Source organism: Silene latifolia, chromosome X (assembly GCF_048544455.1).
Source record: "Silene latifolia isolate original U9 population chromosome X, ASM4854445v1, whole genome shotgun sequence".
NCBI classification, from domain to species: domain Eukaryota; kingdom Viridiplantae; phylum Streptophyta; class Magnoliopsida; order Caryophyllales; family Caryophyllaceae; genus Silene; species Silene latifolia.
In genome coordinates this window covers 20,051,650-20,073,278 of record NC_133537.1, presented here as the reverse complement: position 1 = coordinate 20,073,278, position 21,629 = coordinate 20,051,650, and the positions used below count along the sequence as shown (strand labels likewise).

The 21,629-nt window shown below is 40.3% G+C and overlaps 2 protein-coding genes across 3 annotated transcripts; one reads left to right on the top strand and one right to left on the bottom strand.

The window, feature by feature from the left end:
* Window positions 1-369: 369 nt before the first annotated feature.
* LOC141617000 (uncharacterized) lies at window positions 370-810 on the top strand. The gene has a single exon (XM_074434168.1). It carries the CDS (start codon window positions 370-372, stop codon window positions 808-810), a length of 441 nt encoding a protein of 146 aa, XP_074290269.1.
* Window positions 632-5,340, bottom strand: LOC141623099 (GTP-binding protein At2g22870). 2 transcript variants are annotated; one of them, XM_074439161.1, is made up of 5 exons: window positions 4,723-5,340; window positions 4,546-4,615; window positions 3,016-3,178; window positions 2,659-2,887; window positions 632-697 (listed from the first exon to the last, which is right to left on the bottom strand). In XM_074439161.1, the coding sequence occupies exons 1-4, from the start codon at window positions 5,165-5,167 to the stop codon at window positions 2,678-2,680; spliced, it is 888 nt and encodes a 295-aa protein (XP_074295262.1). In that variant the 5' UTR covers window positions 5,168-5,340; the 3' UTR covers window positions 632-697; window positions 2,659-2,677. The 2 variants fall into 2 exon arrangements, with proteins under 2 accessions (XP_074295262.1, XP_074295264.1); XM_074439163.1 differs by lacking the exon at window positions 632-697 and having other exon boundaries at window positions 2,496-2,887.
* Window positions 5,341-21,629: the final 16,289 nt, after the last annotated feature.

Below are 21,629 nucleotides of genomic sequence, written 5' to 3'. Positions count from 1 at the left end.
AAGGCCCGCCACCCACACAAAAAGCCAAAAATGCCCATATATTCAGAATCAACACTTGTTCAATACATGATAAAAATCAGGATTTAAGCATAAAATCAGCATACGCATATGTCATGGATTACGTCTTTGATCAAAATTCTAACCCTTCGTCCACACTACTACTCCTATATAACATCCAAAAAAACACACCCAAACATTACAAACTCAATCTTTTGGTCATCCTCATATACCAAACATTCAAACCCCTTCTTTCCATTTTCCGGAACTTTTACCGTTGAATAGGCGATAAGGCTTTGTTGTTGTTGTTGTGGTTGTGGTTGTTGAATTCATTTCAAAATTAGACGAGGACGAGTCTAACCCGAAAGAAAGATGGTGGCATACAATAGTTTAAATGACATAAACCAGCAATATGACAACAACACACAGCATAAGTCCACAGGAAGCATAAAAAGACCAGCAACAAAAGCATCTAGTAATAGTCAACAGCCTAAGGTGTACAAGGTGAAGCCAATTCACTTCCGTCAGCTTGTTCAAGAGCTGACGGGTGCACAAAAACCTGATCCTAGACGAGCTACCCTACAGAGTGTTGCACCACCCCCTCTTCCACTCAACCCTCATCGCCTTCATTTTCAGACTCAAACTCAAACTCAGAATAAACCCACGGAAAAGCCATCCGCAACACTGGACTCCAAATCATCTGATAAAAATCAAGGATGGGAAGGCATTAGTGAACTAAACCTATCACCAAACTTTCAGGCTTGGTTTAACTTTGCTATGTTGAGTCCAGGACCAGCTCCCGTTTCTCACTAAATCTCAGATGTTGTATCATGTAGAAAACATAAATGACGGTCTTTATAAAGCTTCCGGGGTGTAATTTTAGACATTTTTGTATTTCTTTCTTTTTTGCTCTTGTACTTCTCACGGGTTTAGAACCAAAAAAAGTTTACAAACCCCCTTTGATGTTCATCACACTGATTTACTTTCAAGTTATACTAGTTACATTACTTCCAATTTCTCCAATTCATCAAAATTCGACTGTGTTTTCGTGTAAACTAGACGGGATGTTCATTAAACCAAAGTACGACAGTTTACGTGAAAATACTAGCATATCAATAATGATTAGTGATATTAATGGTATTCAAACCAGAGAAATTGTTTCTGTGCGTTAAAGAATTGGTTGGTATGTGGAAACGCAAAGGTCTTGATCTTGTACCAAAAATCAAGCAAGGATTATGAGACAGGTCCCTTTTGACTCTAATTTGATGTGATTTTGGGTTGGTCAAAAACCATGGAGTATTACATATCACTTTCAATTCTACACGCAAACTGCCTATGTAAAAAAGTCCAAGGTCCAACACCGTAAAGTCAATACCAAAGAGTCAAAGATTGACATTTCTAATACTAGCTATTTCGCTTTTGACTTGATCAACTACTACTTCTATCCTATTCTCATTGTCCCTATTTTTTATTACCAGTATTTAACAAAAAATGATGAATTACCTAGTCTAACCCTTGAATTAGAGGCCCATAACGATGGAGTTTAGGGGTTAAAACTTTGGTGAAATTCCCAAGGGTCTTAGGTTTAAGCCTCTGCCTCCCCAAGAAGAATCTTGTGGAGCGTTTATGCACAGAAGCTATGCCGTCTAGACTTCGAGCATGTCACTCTTGGGTGGCTTACCTCGTATACGTATTTATAGGCTATCACATATACCCCAGGGCGCACCAAGCTACGGGTCCACTCATCGTAAAAAAGAAAAAAAAACTCTTGAATTGGAGAAATTGAGACAATGTTATTGTAGTGGATATAGATTATAGTGGTAACTGATTATCTAGGGACAATATTTGATGATCAAACTTTCTCCTTACTAATTTAGAATTGAAGCAATAATTTCGGGATAAATTTTGGAGAAAAAGGAGACAATATAATTGAGATGGAGGGAGTAGAATACTTCGACTTATCTTTCTTAGCAAAGCCATAACGACAGTATTAAACTGATATCATATCACTAGTCAAAACTTTAGCAAATAAACTAGCTAATACGGAGTATTGGATTAATCAACCCCAAGATGGAAAACTACAGAACATGTAGTGCATAGAATCCACTACAAAGTCAAAAAAATGTAAAAGCATAAAACACCTTAGTCTATAGTTCAATATATAGAGCTCCGCTAGTCCACCCTTCACCGCGCCATGATGTGTGCATGTTTAAAGTTAAAGACTCTAAGCATAAGAGAAAGAGTCAAAGATCGACCTTATAATACAGGAATTATTAACAAGCTAATTGGTCATCTTCTGATCTAGCAATGTCACTTTTGACTTAATCAGCCCTTTCGGAGAAAAACAAAACATACGGTGAAAAGAATCAAGCATTGTTCTCATACCAAAGCATAGAAGACTATATTCTAATCTTAAGGTTTCCTATTTGGCGTGCCACCCTTCCCCGCACCACGATGTGTGCATGTAATGAACAGTAATGCATCTATATACAGACATCTTCAGATTGAAACACAGGAATGAATATAAATTGGTTTGTTGACAATTCCGGTACTATATTACAGTCTGACGTAGAAAATTTACTACTAATACTACTACAAGGTTAATGACCTGTATAAGATAAAACGCTTATGTTATCAAGCCCTAGTGAGATGAAAGTGTACCTGAACATTTGGTATGCTTCTAACTATCCCAATAATTTCTTAGCTGTGACATGTGCAGAAGAAGTCCATCCCTGCCTAAACCGGTGACACTGCTAGTCATGATCCATGGGGGCGGTTGCTTGTAATTTTTGCTCATCAAATCCTGAAACGCTTTGATGTTCTCAACTGGCTTTGCTCCTTTTCCACCCTTCGTCTTATCACACTTGGTGAAGACAAAGGTGATCGGTACCTAAAGAGTGCAACCAGAGCAACAAAGAAATGAGAACGAAATTGATCAAGTGAGCCTGTGCAAAATATGCATAAATTACAACAAAATGAAACTTCTAAGTCGAAGAGTAAGAATTAAGAGGTTAATACATTGTTTCGTCCAAGCCAATTAGCACAATCAAGATCAATCGTTTTAGGGGGAACACTTGCATCGATTAGCAATAGCACTGCCACAAGTGTATCTCGATTCAAGAAGTAACCTTTAGTGAATGAAGACCAATCCATCCGTGCAGATTCCGACGCCTTTGCAAACCTTAAAATTGGAACAATAGATGAATGGTTAAGCACAAGAGATCCTGCAAATGTTGTATCCTCACTAGAATAATCACATCAATTTATAATAGTTTGAAGCAAATAGTCAATTTCAACTCATCAATGTCATTAAAATGTCATCTATATATGTAAGTTAATCAAAACAAGTATTTGTTCTCGTAAGTCTTTAGGTAAAAAAGATTCTATTGAGAAAAAACTTGGTTAAAAAAATGGTGAAATGGCGAGAATGGAGATACATAATGAAAAACAAGTCTTTTGTCCATCAAGGCATTCGAATTGCAAAACAAAAAAAAACAAAAAATCCTCATCTAGCAGCATGTATTAAGATTTAAGAGTGGACGTCCTTAGGGTCTGTTTGGATAGGAGGATTTGGAGGGAAAGAAAGGGATGACAAATCCTTTGTTTGGTTAGCAAAATGGAGGTGGAGGGATTTTGAGGGGAGGAAAAATAAATCCCTCCACTTCTCCCCTCCAAGCCAAATTATTTCCTCTCCAACAAAGGCAAGATTTGGAGGGAAAATGACCTCCTTATTCTCCATCCCCTTCCCTTCTATCCCTTTCTCTTCCCTCCTTCTCCTTCCCCTCCCTTTCCCTCCACTTTTACTATCCAAACACACCCTTAGTAAGAGAGTCTCATGGCCTTAAGGGTGTGTTTGGATAGCAAAAGTGGAGGGAAAGGGAGGGGAGGAGAAAGGAGGAAAGAGAAAGGGAGAGAAGGGAAGGGGAGGGGGAATGGGGTGTGGGTGTTTGGATACAAATTCCCTCCAAATCTTGCCTATTGTGGAGAGATTTTGATTAGGCTTGGAGGAGTGAAATTGAATCCTTCAAATCTCTCCCCCTCCATTTCTCTCCACCCTCATTTGTTATCCAAACAAGAGATTTTAAATCCCCTGCTCTCCCTCCCTTTCTTTTCCCTCCAAATCCCCCAATCCAAACACACCCTAAGTATCCAAGTGAAGACCACAATCAAGCCACATTCGAAACCAACAGTGACTATATCAGATGAATATACATATTTTCATCACTGTGTTCTCCATGACCAAAAGTTACCTAAAATACTCCCTTCGTCCGTATCGTTTGTTTACCTTTGATTAAAACACCTCTCATAAAGAACAAGAAACTAAACAATCGATTAGGACGAGGGAGTACAAGATATTAAGTACCTCATCTTCTTTAACAATAATCAAATGAGACTTGCTGCATTCTTGACGATTCATTCAAAACAAGGATGACATAAGACAGAAAGCAAACATAGCCTTGTCTATAAATTGGGTGTGGGCGTCTGGTATGTGCACACAACACTACAACAGTCTTACATGAGTTTTTGTCGAGGAGCGAAAGGACTCACCCATATCCAGGCAAATCCACAATATACCATTTCTTATCCACAAGAAAATGATTAATAAGCTGAGTCTTCCCTGCAAAACAAAACAAACAAATAATCAAACATATATTTTTCAAATTTCAGCGAGGCATTCAATCAAACACCTGGTATGCACCCAAAAAAAAGGAAACTGAAACCCACCAGGCTTCTTAGAAGTCAAAGCAATCTCCTTCTTCCTAACAAGGGCATTAATAAGCGAAGACTTTCCGACATTAGACCGGCCCAAAATGGCGAATTCAGGGAGGCCGTCTTTAGGGCAATCCTTGGGCTTGTCACTACTCTTGATAAACGTAACATCCTTAATTTGGGCATGACCGGCATACGGTCCGATTACAATGTTGGAATCGGGGAGGATCATTTTATCGGTTACATCTTCGGGTTGGACTCCCGGCGGAAGGAAGAGCACGGGGCGAGCTGGTTTGGCTGATGACTTCGGTGGTTGCGGAGGAGGCGAAGGAGCAGTGGAGCTGGAGAGGGCGTAGCGGCGGAAAGAGAGACGGTGGTGGAAGGAGGTGGGAGAAAGGGAGGGGAGTCGGAACGGAGAAGTGATTTGTGGGAAGGAGGAGATGAATGTTCTGAGTAACATGTTTACCCGCCAATTTTCTGTGTTTTTGAGTTCAGATGATCATAATACGATCATATCACAATTCACAAGACCTGCAAACGGGCTAACTCGGTAAGGAACTAAGGTGTAAGTCGGGTTAATTTAGAACGGAGTCATTTCAAGCTAGCAAAGGTTCGGGTTTGGTTGGGTTCGATTATTTCGTGTTCAAGAAATTTCCGGGTCTACTATAGTTTCAACTTATTTAGGGGTACTAATCTATAATTTTGGAGTTTTTTTCAAAAATAGGGTTTAAAACAAAAAAAATTAACACAATAAGGTTTTATTGAAAGTTATTACTCAAAATGGGTCCACGTCACACCCGAACCTATACTTGTATTCAAGTCGCTTTCCCGCTAAGCGACTACGTGTTGGGTGACATGAAATTACAGTCTTTTAAGGGCAAATTTTTTTAGCCCAAGTCGCTTAGGGGCGCAGATGATCGAGGTCCAAGTCAACTTAGGGGCCCAAATGCTACACTATTTTGCAAAAAAAAAAAAAAAAAATAATAGAAAAATGATCCTAGCAGGAATCGAACCCATGGGCATTGACAATTATAATAATCCACTAACCACTGTACCAGGCAGAGACTTATGTCATAATTAGCGCAGCAATTTAATTATTCTTGTACTCGTAATCGTTGATCTTATTTTATACTGCGTTTATCATCTTTCAAGCGCTTTAAATAATCAAGTGATTACTCTCGTTGTGGTGGTTTGGAGGCGACTGTTCAAAGAATTTGACGCGGGTTCGATTCCTTCATTATGCAATATTAGTTTTTTTTTTTTTCCAAAAATACTATTAAGTCGCTCACCGGGTGAGCGTTTTCAACTAAAATCGTTGTCCGGCTAAGCGACTATAATCCGGAACCTAGCTCCACCAAACCCGAGCCTACGTGGACCCATTTTTGGTAATTATTTTCAAAGTCACCCCATTTCGTTAATTTGTTTGTTATTAAACCCCATTTTGGAAAAACATTCATAATTTTGTATACAAGCTTTGTAAAAATCGTGATCTGAATCGTAGGTGTTTCGGTCAAAATAATCATACATGAGCTTGAGAATCGCTGACCATTCTTGAAAGTAGACACGCCTTGACGGGTGCCCCCTCTAAGGTGAACCCCGGGCCAAGGGGATGCTCCAAGGGCGGTCTCCTAAGCCCAAGTCAATATCATATTATATATATGGGTATGTGACAATTTAGAGTTATGTAGGAGCAGTGGTGTCTCTACGGGGAATACAGTGGGTGCAATTGCACCCCCACCCTGATTTGTGATAACTAAAATTTAGGCAACAATATTAGTAGTACGATCTCAATGGTTCAATGGTAAAGTGGCTTGTTTCTTTCATAAATGGCGGGGCTCAATTTTGCTACGAGACATTTTTATTATTTTAATTTTGCAGTAAACTCTAATCAATGCATCACATTAAATTTTGGCAACGGCCATCAATTACATCCATTCAAATGCAATAAATTACTCTAGATTTAATGGTAATATGATTATTATTTTAAGTTAGCGGATTTGAGTTCAAGACAAACGCACATTATTTGTTTTAAATTTCTTAATTTCTGCCTTTTTCTAGAGTATATATATTTATTAGTATAGTAAAATGTATGTTCACATCAATGCATTTTTTCACCACAGTTCTTAAAATATAAGTTTCATAAATTTTTACCGTGTAATTTTCTTCACGATATATCTCATAATGTACGCTTTAAATTAAAATAAACTCAAACTCCTGTTACCAACTATGTTATATTTTGTCGTGTATTGTTTTTTCGCACTCTCATTATCCAAGCCCTAGATACACCACCGTGTAGGAAGTAAAGAGATAATGAAGTGCACCCTCCCTTGCCTTTGCTCGAGGTAGAACACGGGTTGGGGGATAAGGGTCTGGGCTGGTGGGTTGAGATTGAGTGAGGCCCAAGGGACGGGTCGTGCCGGTGTGAGAGCACCCACAACGGGTCTTCGTCCATTCTCACACAAATGCTGAAAATTGCTTTTTGAATAAAAAACAATAAAAGAGGAAAGAGAGGGTGTGAAAATTTTCGCCTGTCCGAAAATTTGTGAAGAGCAAATATGGGGCCTGGTTGTCAGTGCATGTGGTCCCATTGCTTTGTTTTTTGCTTTTCTCATTTCAAAACGACGAGTACCAGTACACATACACCAAAAGCACATCGTATAACATTGGCATATAAAATAAGTGGGTAGAGTGAAAGGGTGATATGGATATGTGGGGTATAATAAAGTATGAAAGATAAGAAAAGTTGAGTATTTGTTAATGTAGTGTTTTTTTGATGTTTTTTGATAAATTTTGGTGGTGAGTGGAAAGCTGAGGTGGCGGGTGAAAAGTATAGAGTGAAAATTGGTGAAAATTTCACCATTGCGGATGGTCTGAGCCGGGCTGACCCACACAGGTGTCCACCTCTAGGTGGGATGAGTTTATATGTTTGGGGTTTTACTTAAGGTGTCTTGTTTATTTGGGCTCAAATTGGTTTAGTTGTTGGGCTATAATGGTTGGAAGGTTTAATTTTGGGTTGTGTTAGAGATTGAAGTGGGCCGTGTTAGGTCGTGCCTTGTATTAGCCCACCATGCTACTAGAAGAAAATAGCACGACCTAGACACGGGAAGGTGACTTCATACCGTGCCGATGAAATGGAAATGACGGCCTAGAAAAGGCCCATGGCGCGTCTTGTCGTACTTGGACGTGCCCATGCAATTTATTCACTATGACCTTATATCTTTTTACATTGAGCGTGCTCAAGCGTGCGATGTCTGGTTGGCCGTGTCGTACCTAGGCTAGACATTGTCTTTTTTTTTTCTCAAAGTTTGCCCCAGGCACGGCCCACGGTACATGACTTGCCATGTTGAGCCGTGTCAATCTCATGTCGTGCTAAAATGGGTCATGAACCGTGATAGGGCATGCCATTTCATGGGCCAACGTCTCCACTTCCATATGCAAGAAAAGCTCCAAGTACAAAATGAAAGGCCAAACAACAGTAACATGAGAGAGAAAACTCTTTCAACTCTCTCTAACTTAGAAAATTGGATGAGATCTAGGAACTTTTTCCTTGCTCTTCTTCCATAGCCCTTCGTGTCTCTGCTTCTATCCTTTCCTTCATAGCCATCTTTCTTATCTACATGATTGGGTAAATTTCTCATCTTTTTTAGTCTTTTAATTGAAAAAATATTTCAGTTTTCTCTCTTTATTTTCTCCTTCTTAAAGACTAGACTTTAATTTACTCTCCATTTTAGTATAGGAGAGTTTATTTTAGTCATATGTCTTAGTTAAAGAAGGTTTAAATTAAGGAGTTAAAAGCAACATTTCAAGAGTTTTCCTTCAGTTTTATTGTACCTAAATCATTGTTGATTATAGCAATGAAGTATATGATAATGTGGTTGGAGCTTTTATTTTTTGGATTTACTCTGAAATCTGGAAAAATAAAGCTACTGAAATCTGGAATTTTTTTCATCACAGCTTAGGGTCTTTTGGTTTCCCATATAATTTGCACTTACGAGTATATTTTTGAAAGACTATTTTCTTCGAACAATTTACGAAGGGACCCATAAGAGGGCTTAATACAGGCTACAAGTCCCGTGCCGGTGCATGTATTACCGGTGCATGGATCTGGCAGTTTCTGCAACGGTCGTTCCAGACCTTGTTTCATACCAAGACGCCTTAAGTTTATATACTTTATATTATTTTTTAATTCTTTGTTGGGGCTTTAGAGTAACTTTCCGTTCTAATGAGAGTTTTCTGTTTATTGCCCTTTTACTATGCTTGGTTACTGGTGATTTGAAAATCATTGATTTTCTTTTACTGTTCTCATCCGTGAGGATGTGATAAATTGATTTCTCATAAATTGATTTCGATCAATCTAGTTTCTTTACCTTATCAAAAAAAAAAAAAAAAAAAAAAAAAAGCTAAAAGATTGACGGCGCTACTTGAGCTAAACATTCTTGTACGTAACGTAATTAGCAATAGTAGTAGCAGTTGTATGCAGCAATGTCATTTCATTAAATAATTGTCACTTGTTAGTTGTCACATTGACTAATACTACGTAATTTCTAATTTCGGAATGGACTGTTTTCTGCATTGATCGATCCATAACGAGTTATATGGACCTTGCTCGTGTCCATTTCAAGTCCCATCGGAAAAGGATCGGTTTTCTTTCCACCAACACATGTAATCTAGTGGTGTGCGTGCAAGCCCTTTTTGTGGTCATCTCTCAAAACCTTGTTATCTTATGTTACTTCAATTATCTTAAGGCCTTGTTTGGATAGAAAAAAAAGAGGGAAAGGAAGGGGAGGGGGAAGGAGGGAAGAGAAAGGAAGGGGAGGGGAGGGAAAGGAGAATGGAGGAGATCATTTTCCCTCCAAATCTTGCCTATGTTGGTGGGGAAATAATTTGCCTTGTAGGAGGGAAATGGAGGGATCCAATTTCCCTCCCCTCCAAATCCCTCTACCTTCATCTTGCTAACCAAACAATGGATTTCTCATCCTTCCAATTCCCTCACCTCCCTTTCCCTCCAAATCCCTCAATCCAAACACACCCTAAGAGTTAGTCTTGTTATACACGGATATATCTATCTATGGCTAAAGATGGGTTAAATAGTTTAAAAGTGGTGACATTTTTTGCCCCCACCACCTCACTTATTGCTTGTCCTATTAGGAATGTGGTATTGTATTTAACCCGTCTTTAGTTATAGACGGATATGTGTCGTCTATAATGAGATTTTGTGTTATCTTAATGCAACTCAACCTATTATTGTATTTGAGACAGAACAAAACAACAAAAGTTTGCTAAAGAAACTTAATTAAACTGTTTAATTTTACTATTTACGTAACACTTATTTTCCGATACCATGAGGCCTAATAATAGCCCTTAAACTTTAATTTCTATTTTCTGGTGTTCTGAGACCCCAAAACCTCGTAAATGGATTCGCATATGCCAATCCGCAAGTGCACAACTCCTTCGTTTTACAGAGTATTCTATAAAAAATGATAAAGAATTCAATTAGCATGCGAAATGGAGAATTGGAGAACTTTAGGTAAGAGATTCAAAGTTCATTAACTACCCTTTGCAAATTCTCACTTTAGACGGACACTATCCGTCTAAAGCTGTAAACGGATAGTATTCATCTCACAAAATGAGAGTGGATAGTGTAAGTGGGTGGGAAATGGATACCCCCACTTGCCCTCCCACTTGCATTTTATGAGAGGACCAATATCCGTCTACAGATTTAGATGCATAGTATCCGTCTACAATGAGACGGATTGCTTAGATATTAGCTTGAAAAATAGAGAGGGTCCATGCCAGATTGCATTTACAAACCATGCGCGTTACTGTTCAGTGTTCATAGATAGAACCATATTTTGACCCCGCCGAAAGATTATGCCTTTGTACTTGCAAATAAATAAACAATAGGTTTTGATATAGACAGGTGGGGCGAACAGACGGGTAAAGACCTCTAATAAAATGGGTAGGGGGGACAAGATGGGGCACCCCCATGTGCTTCCCACTTTATGACAAATGGGTATTTTGTGAGGAAAAGTGGTATCCGTTTATACGTATAGACGGACAGTGTCCGTCTATAATGAGAATTTGTGATAAATAAATGATCCGATACATACGACATTCAAAGATTTTGGTCAGCACGTAAAAAGCAGAAGAACCTTTTAACAATTAACATTCTTCTTTCGTTCCTTGATGAGTTGATTATGATTTATGACCATCATTACATCTAGTAGCATACTAGCATGCACTCCTCAATCCTCATCATATTTCGTCAAAAAGTTCATGATTGTCCACTTACTGTATAAATTTTTTTTGACATAAATTCGAACGAATAATCGCTGGAATGTTTATGAATTGTGAGTCTCCGTAAAAGTGGTTCGTAATTAATCAATAGCTTTTTTAGATCTCGTGTAAATCCATGCACGGTTTATAAAGTTTTTTATTTTGTATATTTTCAATAATATATTTCTCATTATTTATTTTACAAGGCCAGAAAAAATCTCAAAATTTTAGTTCGCTTTAAATCTTAAATATATAAAGGCATAAAGCTAACCAGCTTTAGGGCCCTGTTCTTTTGGACTGAAACAGATCTGATCTGAACTTATAGGATCTGAACTGAATTGAACTGAACTTATAGGATTTGAACTGAAGTGAACTTATAGAATCTGAACTGAACTGAACTGAACTTATAGGATCTGAACTTAACTGAACTTATAGGATCTGAACTGAACTTACACGATCCGATTTTAAATTAACTTAAATTAATTTAACTTTATTATTATTATTATTATTATTATTATTATTATTATTATTATTATTATTATTATTATTATTATTATTATTATTATTATTATTCCTGTTCTAGTTGTTGTTGTTGTTGTTATTATTATTATTATTATTATTATTATTATTATTATTATTATTATTATTATTATTATTATTATTATTATTATTATTATTATTATTATTATTTTTATAAAACCGCAACTTTTGTTATTATTATTATTATTATTATTAAAACGCAAACTTTTATTGAGATTAAACAAAAAATTTACAAGAAATTAGTGGACAGCCAAGAGAGAACACTGATAAGAAAATATAGTCTAAAACACAAGGTAAGATAATAACATTTTTCTGCTTTATATACATTGGTTTGTTCATACATTATACTACGGTTACATTACGATAAAAAACAATGAGAAGAGTGATAATTTTTTTTAAAAATAATAATGTATATATGTATCGAATAATTAATAATGTCAAATGTTTTTGCATCGGTTTTAAAAATAATACTCTGTATATAACTTTTCTAAACGGAATTTATAGGATCTGAACTGAACTTATATGATCTGAACTGAACTGAACTTATAGGATCTGAACTGAACTTATAGGATCTTATCTGAACTGAACTGAACTTATAGGATCTGAAGTGAACTTAAATTAAGTGACTTTAAGTCCAAAAGAACAGGGACTAGGTCTAGTAAGGTTTAAATATTTCACAAATTCTTGTTTAAGACGGGTTAAGTAAATAGATGAAACAAAAGGTAGAATGTTTAGAGAATGACTTATTGTCCGATTCCATTTATTTATTTCCTCCATCTCAATCATTTGTTTAATTACCTTTTATAATCTAACTGAGGGGTGTTTTAATTAAAGATAAACAAATGATTGGGACACGCGGAACATATAGGTAGTACTTGATCCGTTTTATACTTAAACCGATATAATTGTCTTATGGAAGACCAACTGTAAATATTTTCATTTGAGAAATATTTTAATCGAACGTAACAAAAATCAAATAAATAGGACAAATAAAGTATATATTCGAGTGGGTGTAAAAAGGAGAAAAAATTATTAGTAGGCATATTTGTTTGCATAAAGTGTTTTTTTTTTATAAAAAAAAAACAAATATCCGACGACATATATGTGCTTGGTGGACGAAGCTTCATTTGACCCATCATCCATTTTACATGACACCCGCTTTTCATTCATTTAGTTCGCTCTCATCCATCCGTTAATGTCGGATGGATGAATATTAATCAATTGTGGGTAAAATTATCATCAGACGACCATGAAGTGAATCGTATCTATAATCTACATGACAATGCCCAACTATGAAGCTCCTTAAATGACAACAATTGGGGGAATACTTGAAGCCATGACTCTATCTGGTCCAACCTATCAAACTGTTCGTCAAGAAAGTTATAGTACTAAACAGGTTAGCCCATGCTCTCATAAGTCACAACGCAGAACCTCTTCTACTTAGCTTCTAGATATCCCGCGTACCTAGTGACCTGTGACCATGCAATCATGCATATATGAATAATACGTGCCGCAATACCATACAAAGTTCATATTAAAGCCTTGTTTGAACGAGAGTATGAGACGATATGAAGGGGAAAAAGGGCATAGGGCCGGCCCTACGAGCATGTATTGTTCCGGGTGTAATTCCAGAGCAGTTATTTGTCACCACCCGTGCTTGTAGAATGACGTCTTTAGTTGAATCCTCCTTGTGGTCTCCTGAAACGATGAACAAACTGAGGGCTCGGCTTTGGGCCGAGCGAACTCACTCCGACGCTCAAGTCAGTAACTTAGAGAGGTAAGTTGTTGTTACTTGGCAAAGTACGTATTGTAGAGAGATAAGGAAGATATTACCAGATGAATAGTGATTCTTAGGTTAAATTGTGGATCCTTTACTCAATGAGAGTAGAGGAGTATTTATAGACTTTCACCTTTTGTCACGTAGTGGCCAAGTGGCTAGCAGGTGGAAAGATTGATCTACCCTCGGCCGAGGGACTCATGGCAGGCCGGCGGGCCCTGTTGACTCGCCGCCGAGGGGTCTTGGATATGAGTTCGCGGATGTGTGCCCCGGCGGACGAGGTGTCCTAGCCGAGGCACAAGAGGCGGCCCGACAGTGCGTCGGTTAGGGTTGTTTAAGCCGTTGACTTCTTTGTGGATATCTTTGACCTTGCTCAATGTGTTGACCGGTCGGCGGGTGCGAAATATGCCCCATCAATTTGCCCCCAGCGTAGTCTATGCCGTGGTATGGGCTCCGATGTATGCCGAGCGTATATTCTGCGCAAGTGAAAATTTTCTGCCCCGGCTTCTTCTACCTCGGCGTGACTCTGCTTAGGCCGTACCATATCCCCCCTCCGCATGGATGTGTAATGGACGTCCGATGTGGAAAAAGGCAATGACGCTGGCTGAGACCAAGGTGGAGAGTGCCGGTTGCTTCTGATTGCCCCAGTGCCGGTGCCTTCGGCTTGGTTGATCATGTGGCCGGCGGAGAATGGATACTTAGGAATTTGTCGAGGAAGATGAATAGGCGAGAGATATGAAGGGGCGTGTTGAAGACGCTTGGTCACTTTGTTGTATTGATTGACATTCAATTTGTTGCAACGATTGACATTCCGTGGTGCATGTCGACACGTGTCGATCGTTGATTGGTGACGTTTCATGGATGTGCCCTGATTGGTCCTTCTTCATGGGCTTTCCTCTATAAATAGGGAAGTTAGCCCCTGAAATTGGGCACCAATTTCATTTTCTATAAAATTTTCTTCTTTCTAGCCTTCTTGACGAAACCTCTCTCTAGCTTTCAGACTTGTTATTCCGGCGTAGCATTTTCTTCAAGGTAAACAATCAAATTTTTAATTTTTTTTACTTTTCAAGCTTTGTTGTAAACATGTCTTCTGCTGATGCTGGTCCTAGTAAGCCTGCGTCGGGGGGTTCCCCGTCGCGTCTTGATGAGGAGGAGATACTAAACGCCATCCCGATAAGGTTTGGGGGCCCTAGGTCTCCATCTCCCGAAGTCGATCCAAAAGCTCCGGAGGGTGGGGAGGATGATGACGTGAGGAAGGGATTCCTTCGGTGAGGAGAGGCCGCCTATCCTGGGCCACGGCGAGGCGTGCGTGACTGGTCCTGACCGTGCCTGGACCAATAAATTCGCCAGTTGTTCTGGTGGAACTCTTTTCGAGGGTCATTTCTACTTCGGTGAGGGGTATAAAATTGTTATCCCTGGGAAGGGTCAGGCGGTCTGTTGCCCTCCTCCGGGGCATATTGGCGTATATATCAGGCATCTGGAATATGGCCTCCGGTTTCCTTTGAACAAATACGTCACGGCCATCGTCAAAGCTATGAACGTTGCCGTGGCTCAGCTGCATCCGTTGGCTGTTAGGACGATAGTTGGCTTCGTGTGGCTCTGTCTTTTCAAGGGGGAGGTACCTACAGTTAATTTATTCCGCCGGCTTCATCATCTTCGGGCGTCGACCCCCGGTAAGGTGGGGTGGTACAGCGTGCAGATGGAGCCGGGCGTCCTCTCCGTTGATAAGCTTTCTTCTTGCAAGGACTGGAAGGGGCGGTGGGTGTATGTCAAAGTGCCGGATGACTATCCGTTGCCCCGTCCTTCCAAAGGCACCAAGTCAACTTACGGTGCGAGAGTAAAAGGGAGCGTGAAAAATGGGTCTCCCGGAGTAAGCACAAAATGGATGCCCGCGGGGTCGTTCTTAGTCTTGACGAGGAGCGGCGATGCAAAATGTTTGATCTTTGAGAAGGGATGGGTGCCCTCGACTCAGATTATTCTTCAGGATGAGCTACTTTGCCGCGTCGGCCTCATACCGGCCCTCAACCAGGGTGAGTAGAGTCGGTGTGAGGCCCATCTTTGCCTAATACGCTCCTGTTTTTAGAGCTTTGTTTTACTTCCTTTATGTGACTCTTGTCTGGTTTCTTGCACCGGTTTGGCCAGGATCATGCGAGGAGACCTTGAAGAAGTTGGGGCTTGATAAGGACGGGAACGTTGTTGAGCAAACCCTCGGTGGCCGACACGCGTGATCGTAGATTGGCTCCCAACGAATCGATGGACAAGCGGTGAAGGCGCCGGACCGGGCGGCTCAAGCACGGGTTCTCGGGGGTGTGCCGAAGAGAACATCAAAGGCAAGGTCCAGGTCTGCGACGTTATCGATCCCGGCTCCCTCTTCAACCCCGACGGTCCAGAAGGAGCGTGTGGAGGTCATCGATGTCTCCGAGGAGATGGTGACTGTTGCGAAGGGCCCTCCTTCTCCCAAGAAGAGAAAGGAGCCATCGCCGGCTTCTGCCGCTGCACGGGAAAAGACCGATTCACCCGGTCCTCCAACTAAGAGGGTCCAGGGGACTCGGGTACGGACTTAACTCGTGGTTCGAGACTTGGCCGTTCATTATGCATTCCCGATGCGAGACTCTCGATGTGTCGATGAATGTTGACATGGATGCGCTGTGTAAATTTTTGTAGATCCGCCGTCGGCGATTGCCGTTCTTCGATCGACAATTAGAGAAGCGACACGAGAAGGCGGGTGAGAGGAATGTCACCGTTGACTCCGCGCTCCAGAAGGTTCCCCCCACCGAGCTTGTGGCGGAGGGTACAAAAATATCCGAGAGGCTGGCGAAGTGGACTCAACTGGTCGGCTCCTACATTATGGAGCAAGAACAGGTCATGGCCCAGGCTAGGCCACTGATCCAACGGCTCAAGCTTGATCTCTCCGCTGCAAAGGGAGAAGCCGGGAAGGCTAAGCTGGATCTCCTTGCTGCCAAGAAGCGTGTGGAGGAAGCTGAGAAGCTGCTAGGGACCGAGAGGGCCAAAGTTGAGGATGCCGCTACTGCCAAGATGATGGAGGAGCGGGACAGGTATAAGGGCGCTTATGACGCCGTGGTCGCCAAGAGGGAAGAGTGGAAGGATCTGTTCCATAACCAGGCGGAGGCGCTTAGGGACACGCAGGCTACCCTTGCTCAAAAGGAGAAGGATATTGAAATGCTTCAAGATGATCTCCTCCCTAAAATGTGCGCCCAATTCCGGGACCAGGCCAAGGAGGCGACCAGGGAGGCAATGAAAAAGCTCATCCCCGACGGCTCCTTCCCGTGGGATAAATTTGACCAGCTTCTGGATGAGATGGCCGATGCCGCGGAAAAAGCGGCTGCGGAGAAGGCGGAGGCGGCGAAGGCGGCTCAGATAGCTGAGGCCAAGGCGGCCTATGATGCAAAGGTGAAGGAGGCTGAGAGGCTAAAGGCACTTGAAAACGTCGAGCCTTCTTCTGTAACACCCCCATACTCCGAGTGCCTTACCAGGACCACTCAGGTATGAAGATATCACCATCTCGGTTGCCCGAGGTATGATAATCAAATAGACAAAACAGAAACAACATTTATTATAAGTGCTTTAACGAAGAGTTACAATCCTCAAACCAAACTGAAAGTACAATACATTATTCCAAACTATCTGTTCTCAAATGAAATGTAAATAAATAATAAACTACAGCGGAAGACTCTCTATCGTCATGTCGTGGCCATCCCAGCTATCCCAGTATCATCTCTATACCTGTTCAATATCTGCTCACCATCCCCGAATGGATCACCGCAGGTTTTACAAAACAACACCGGGGTCAGTACTAATCACACAATTAATATAGATAACAACAATAATACAAATAAACAGCTGAACTGCCACACACACACACACACATCCAACCAACCGTCTCAATCACGATCCACTTTGGACCCACCACGCCAGATGGGGACCGCAGGCCGTTCCCACCTAAGCCCCGCTCATCGTACGAGCGATAACCCTGTCCATTAATGTGCACATCCCCTTTCGTGGCGGGTTCCACGAAGGGCGAAACTAGGGCGTGAGATCACTCCCGCAAGTGACCCCACTCAGCCGAGAACGCATCTCGAGAACCATCAACAAACACAACCACAATCACAATCACAATTACAATCATCATATCAATCAACTAATTACAAGACAACACCAATATCCCATTATGGGACTAATACGAGTAGGAAATCCTACCCGAAAGCAAAACACGCAGACGGTATCTACAAATTTGTCTCAAAACGGCTCCTCTACGAATTCTCCTCCTATCATACAACACATATATGCTACCATTCAAATACTACTCATAAAAACCCCCAATTCCTAAATTAGGGTTTCATCAAACATATCAAAACGTTATATAAATTATATTAAAAACTTACCCTCGACGCAAGGAATCCAACGACACGAACTACGATGCAAACCGACCGTCCGAACTCAGGAATTGTCAAGAACGCGATTAGGAAGAAGACAAGTTGCTTTCTCTCTTAAACAGGTTTTAGGTTTTGTAAAAAGTGATTTAGAACAAAGACGAATTGGTTTAAATACCTTAATCGCGTAATTAACAAAACCCGAGAAAACTCCCCCGTAAAACCGGACACTCGATCGAGTACCCAAGGTACTCGATCGAGTACCCTACTCGATCGAGTGCCCCACTACTCGATCGAGTGCCCAACAGGTCAGAAACTATTTTGCTTCGCCACTTACCCTTACTCGACAGAGTAAGGCCTACTCTATAGAGTACCCCCAAGACTATAAATACGGAGTATTACAGTCTTCCCTCCTTAAAAAGAACTTCGTCCCCGAAGTTCAACCCATACATAAAACAAACATACTAACTCGATCAAGACACAACAACGTGACTAAGAACTCAAAACAAAACTCCAACCCAAACATGAACTCGTAACACCAACTCCACTAACTATTCCTACCTCCACAACATGGCTCACGATATCGTATCAACTCCACATATATATATCTCTCACGACACCAACTCCATACATAACCAACTACCATCCTCTAACGCTGCTAGCTCCATAATATCATCCACTATCAAATCCAAAATCAAGACACTCATAGACATCAAACGGAATGTTACATTCTACCACCCTTAAAAGGAACTTCGTCCTCGAAGTTTACTCACACTCATAATCTCATCATCCAACTGTCAACACTATCGAAGTATTCTCGCATTCCTAACATCAAACTACTACAAGCACGTCCATGACCTTTTAACACCATCAACCACAACATATACAAATCCATATCTTATGCTACACCAACACTCTACTTCCAAATATACTGCCATATGAACAACCATCAAAACCTCTTTTATCGCATCCTACTCCTCTTAAGATAAATGTTACGTCCTCGTAACCCACTAATACTAAATCCTAGATATATCTTTTCATTACCCTCTTTACCACCACATGTCAAAGATAACCGTCTATAAACCAAACACTCACCATGCATATATCCAAGGCTCCCTTACTTAAATATTTCTCATAACTCAACTCATTTGGCATACCACCTAACCTATACCACAAAACTCGTAGCAAAATTACCATACTAACTCTCCATTATTTCTGCAAAACAACATACCTCTCTATGGAAGGCACTTATCTCCCAGAAGCATAACTCACGATCCACACTCGTTACGTACACGCACACTAGATCCTCAAGTTCTTTCTTCCATTACCGCAAAACTCATACACAACTTAACATGACACTAATTCCCAATACCCTACACTCACTGTCTCAACCAAATATTATGAACCACCTGCATCTTTCGGGTCATTACCACACATGTTCTACGACTCACTTGCCATTACCATGTCTACTGAAACCTTAACTAGAACAAGATCATAATTATTGTAACAACCTCTCACAACCATGTCCCATTAACAGAATGTCACTATACTATGACAACAACGAAAACACATACAACTCTATGTATATCATACGCAACCCTCATTCCCAACTTAACCAGGTAAAGAAAACATCAATAAACAAGACAACTGTCTATCTGCACAAACTGAAACTCGCAGGGAACAACATCAAACAAAACAACAATCTATGTATAACTGCTATGTACTTTCGAAACTCGAATCATAATCATCCTGCCTACTCCACCACAACCGGTGACGGCATCACAACACCGCCACCAACAGCCACACCGCAGTGCGAAAATACCCGCATCACAACACTAAATATCGTGCCCGGATCACCACCCGAGGCACCACAACCACACCGATAGACATCACAACTGCATACGATTCCCATAAACACTGACTGAGCATAACTTCTCAGACAAGAAAAAAAAAACTTACTCAAATCCACTTTATTAAATCACCACGCAACGTATTATATGGATAAACAGATAAGCATCTCATGAACATCATCTCTACCATTTCACGGAATACATGTGTTATTAATACACATAAAATTATAACTAGCCATGTCAAATTAATCAAATTATTACCTTTTTGGATATCACTCAATTAAATTACCGTGTCCAACATATATATTACAGAACATTCATAAAACAATTTTATAATTATCACACCATACTACTTCTTGTGAGGTCAAAACCTCACACAAACATTTATATATAACATAGACCCATAATCACATCCAACCAATCAATCCTGATCACGTAAGTTACCACTCGATAAAGGGTACCTGTCGCCCGAGCTTAACTCGTAAACCCCTCATAACATATTCCCTCATTCGCACAACCATCACTTCCTGCCAAGCATAACCATACCATAATTATTCAACTATTAGCATCCGCCTCATCTAACCACATCTTATACTCTTTCATAACCATACTTATCAATCTTGTCCCTACAAGATCAATCTCTTTAGAATTGCTGCTTTTCTAAAATACCGTCATCCTTAACCACTAGTCACAAACCATAACACTACTACTGTCCGGGTATCAAACCTCTTACACTCATCTCTAAACATCACGATTTCTTTCCTATCTGTGGTTAACATCCCAAATAACGAACATCAAATCCATCAACAACACTACCTCAACATTCTTCCCAATATTATCCTTAATGGTGTCATTATCTAACTCTCTACTCAAAATCTCATATCATGCAGATATTCTACCAACTTCTTACTCCCTTAATTCCCAGAAACGCATGATTAATCATGTTGTCCTGAAGCTTCTGTATAAGCATTAACTTACTTACTCTTGATAGTATCATACATCTCGACGATTCCTTACTTTTATGTCACATATCTCCGGTCAACATTTTCCTAGTTTTACTCCCCTCATTCTTTTCTTTTATACTTGACAAAATCCATTAACCATTCAACTCTTTATCCCTTCTACCTAACTCTTTAGTGCTCCGATTATCTTTTCATTGCTCCAAAACTCAAATCTCATTATTTCCTTATCGATATTATCTCACTCTTCCTTGCCATGTATCCCCTCTCATCACTCCACTCACTCACATTTGTCACTAATTTGTCCACAAAAATCAACGTTTAAAGTTCAAACAATTACATCTCCCTTTTTACATCTCTAGAAATCAAAATTCTTTTTATACTGTTAATTTCGTCTCTCGATAACACAAATTTCTAAACTCAGTCACTATCTGCAAATCCACGTCGCGACATATCTCCATTAAGTTCGCTATATACCACTCTTCGCAATTCCTCTAAAACGACCTTTCATTACATATATTCTTACTCAACACTATTTCGAACCATCTCCCTCCATAATTTATTATACATTTCAGGTTGTTACTATCCACATCCTTTCTTTCAATCTTTTCATTCTCACGTTCCTTAACTTACATCATGCCTTGCCCACATTCACTTACATTTTCATTACTCAACATACAATCATGTCACTCATCTCGTCTCACACAACATGCTCTATGCCTCAATTAAGTTCATCAATATCCTTTTTCTTTTTCCACTTCTCAGCACAACCACATATAGCTCATCTCCTCCCACCAAACTCATACTCACCATAAGGTGCCACTCACCTCCCCATAAGATTGGGTAACTTACGTATCAAGACCAACTTACAAGTAAAACAATGCATAAAGAAGCAAAATAACGCCTTTGAGTTAAACATAATATGCAACAAGTCAAAAGATAAGCATATGACCCAAAATAGGGGCCACTAGATCGAGTACAGGCCACTCGATCGAGTAAGGGACTTACTCGATCGAGTAGGTGAAGATCAGAAGCACGTAAAATAAATCACCAGGGCTACTCGATCGAGTAACTGAGGTACTCGATCGAGTGCCCCCCTACTCGATCGAGTACCAAGGATACTCGATCG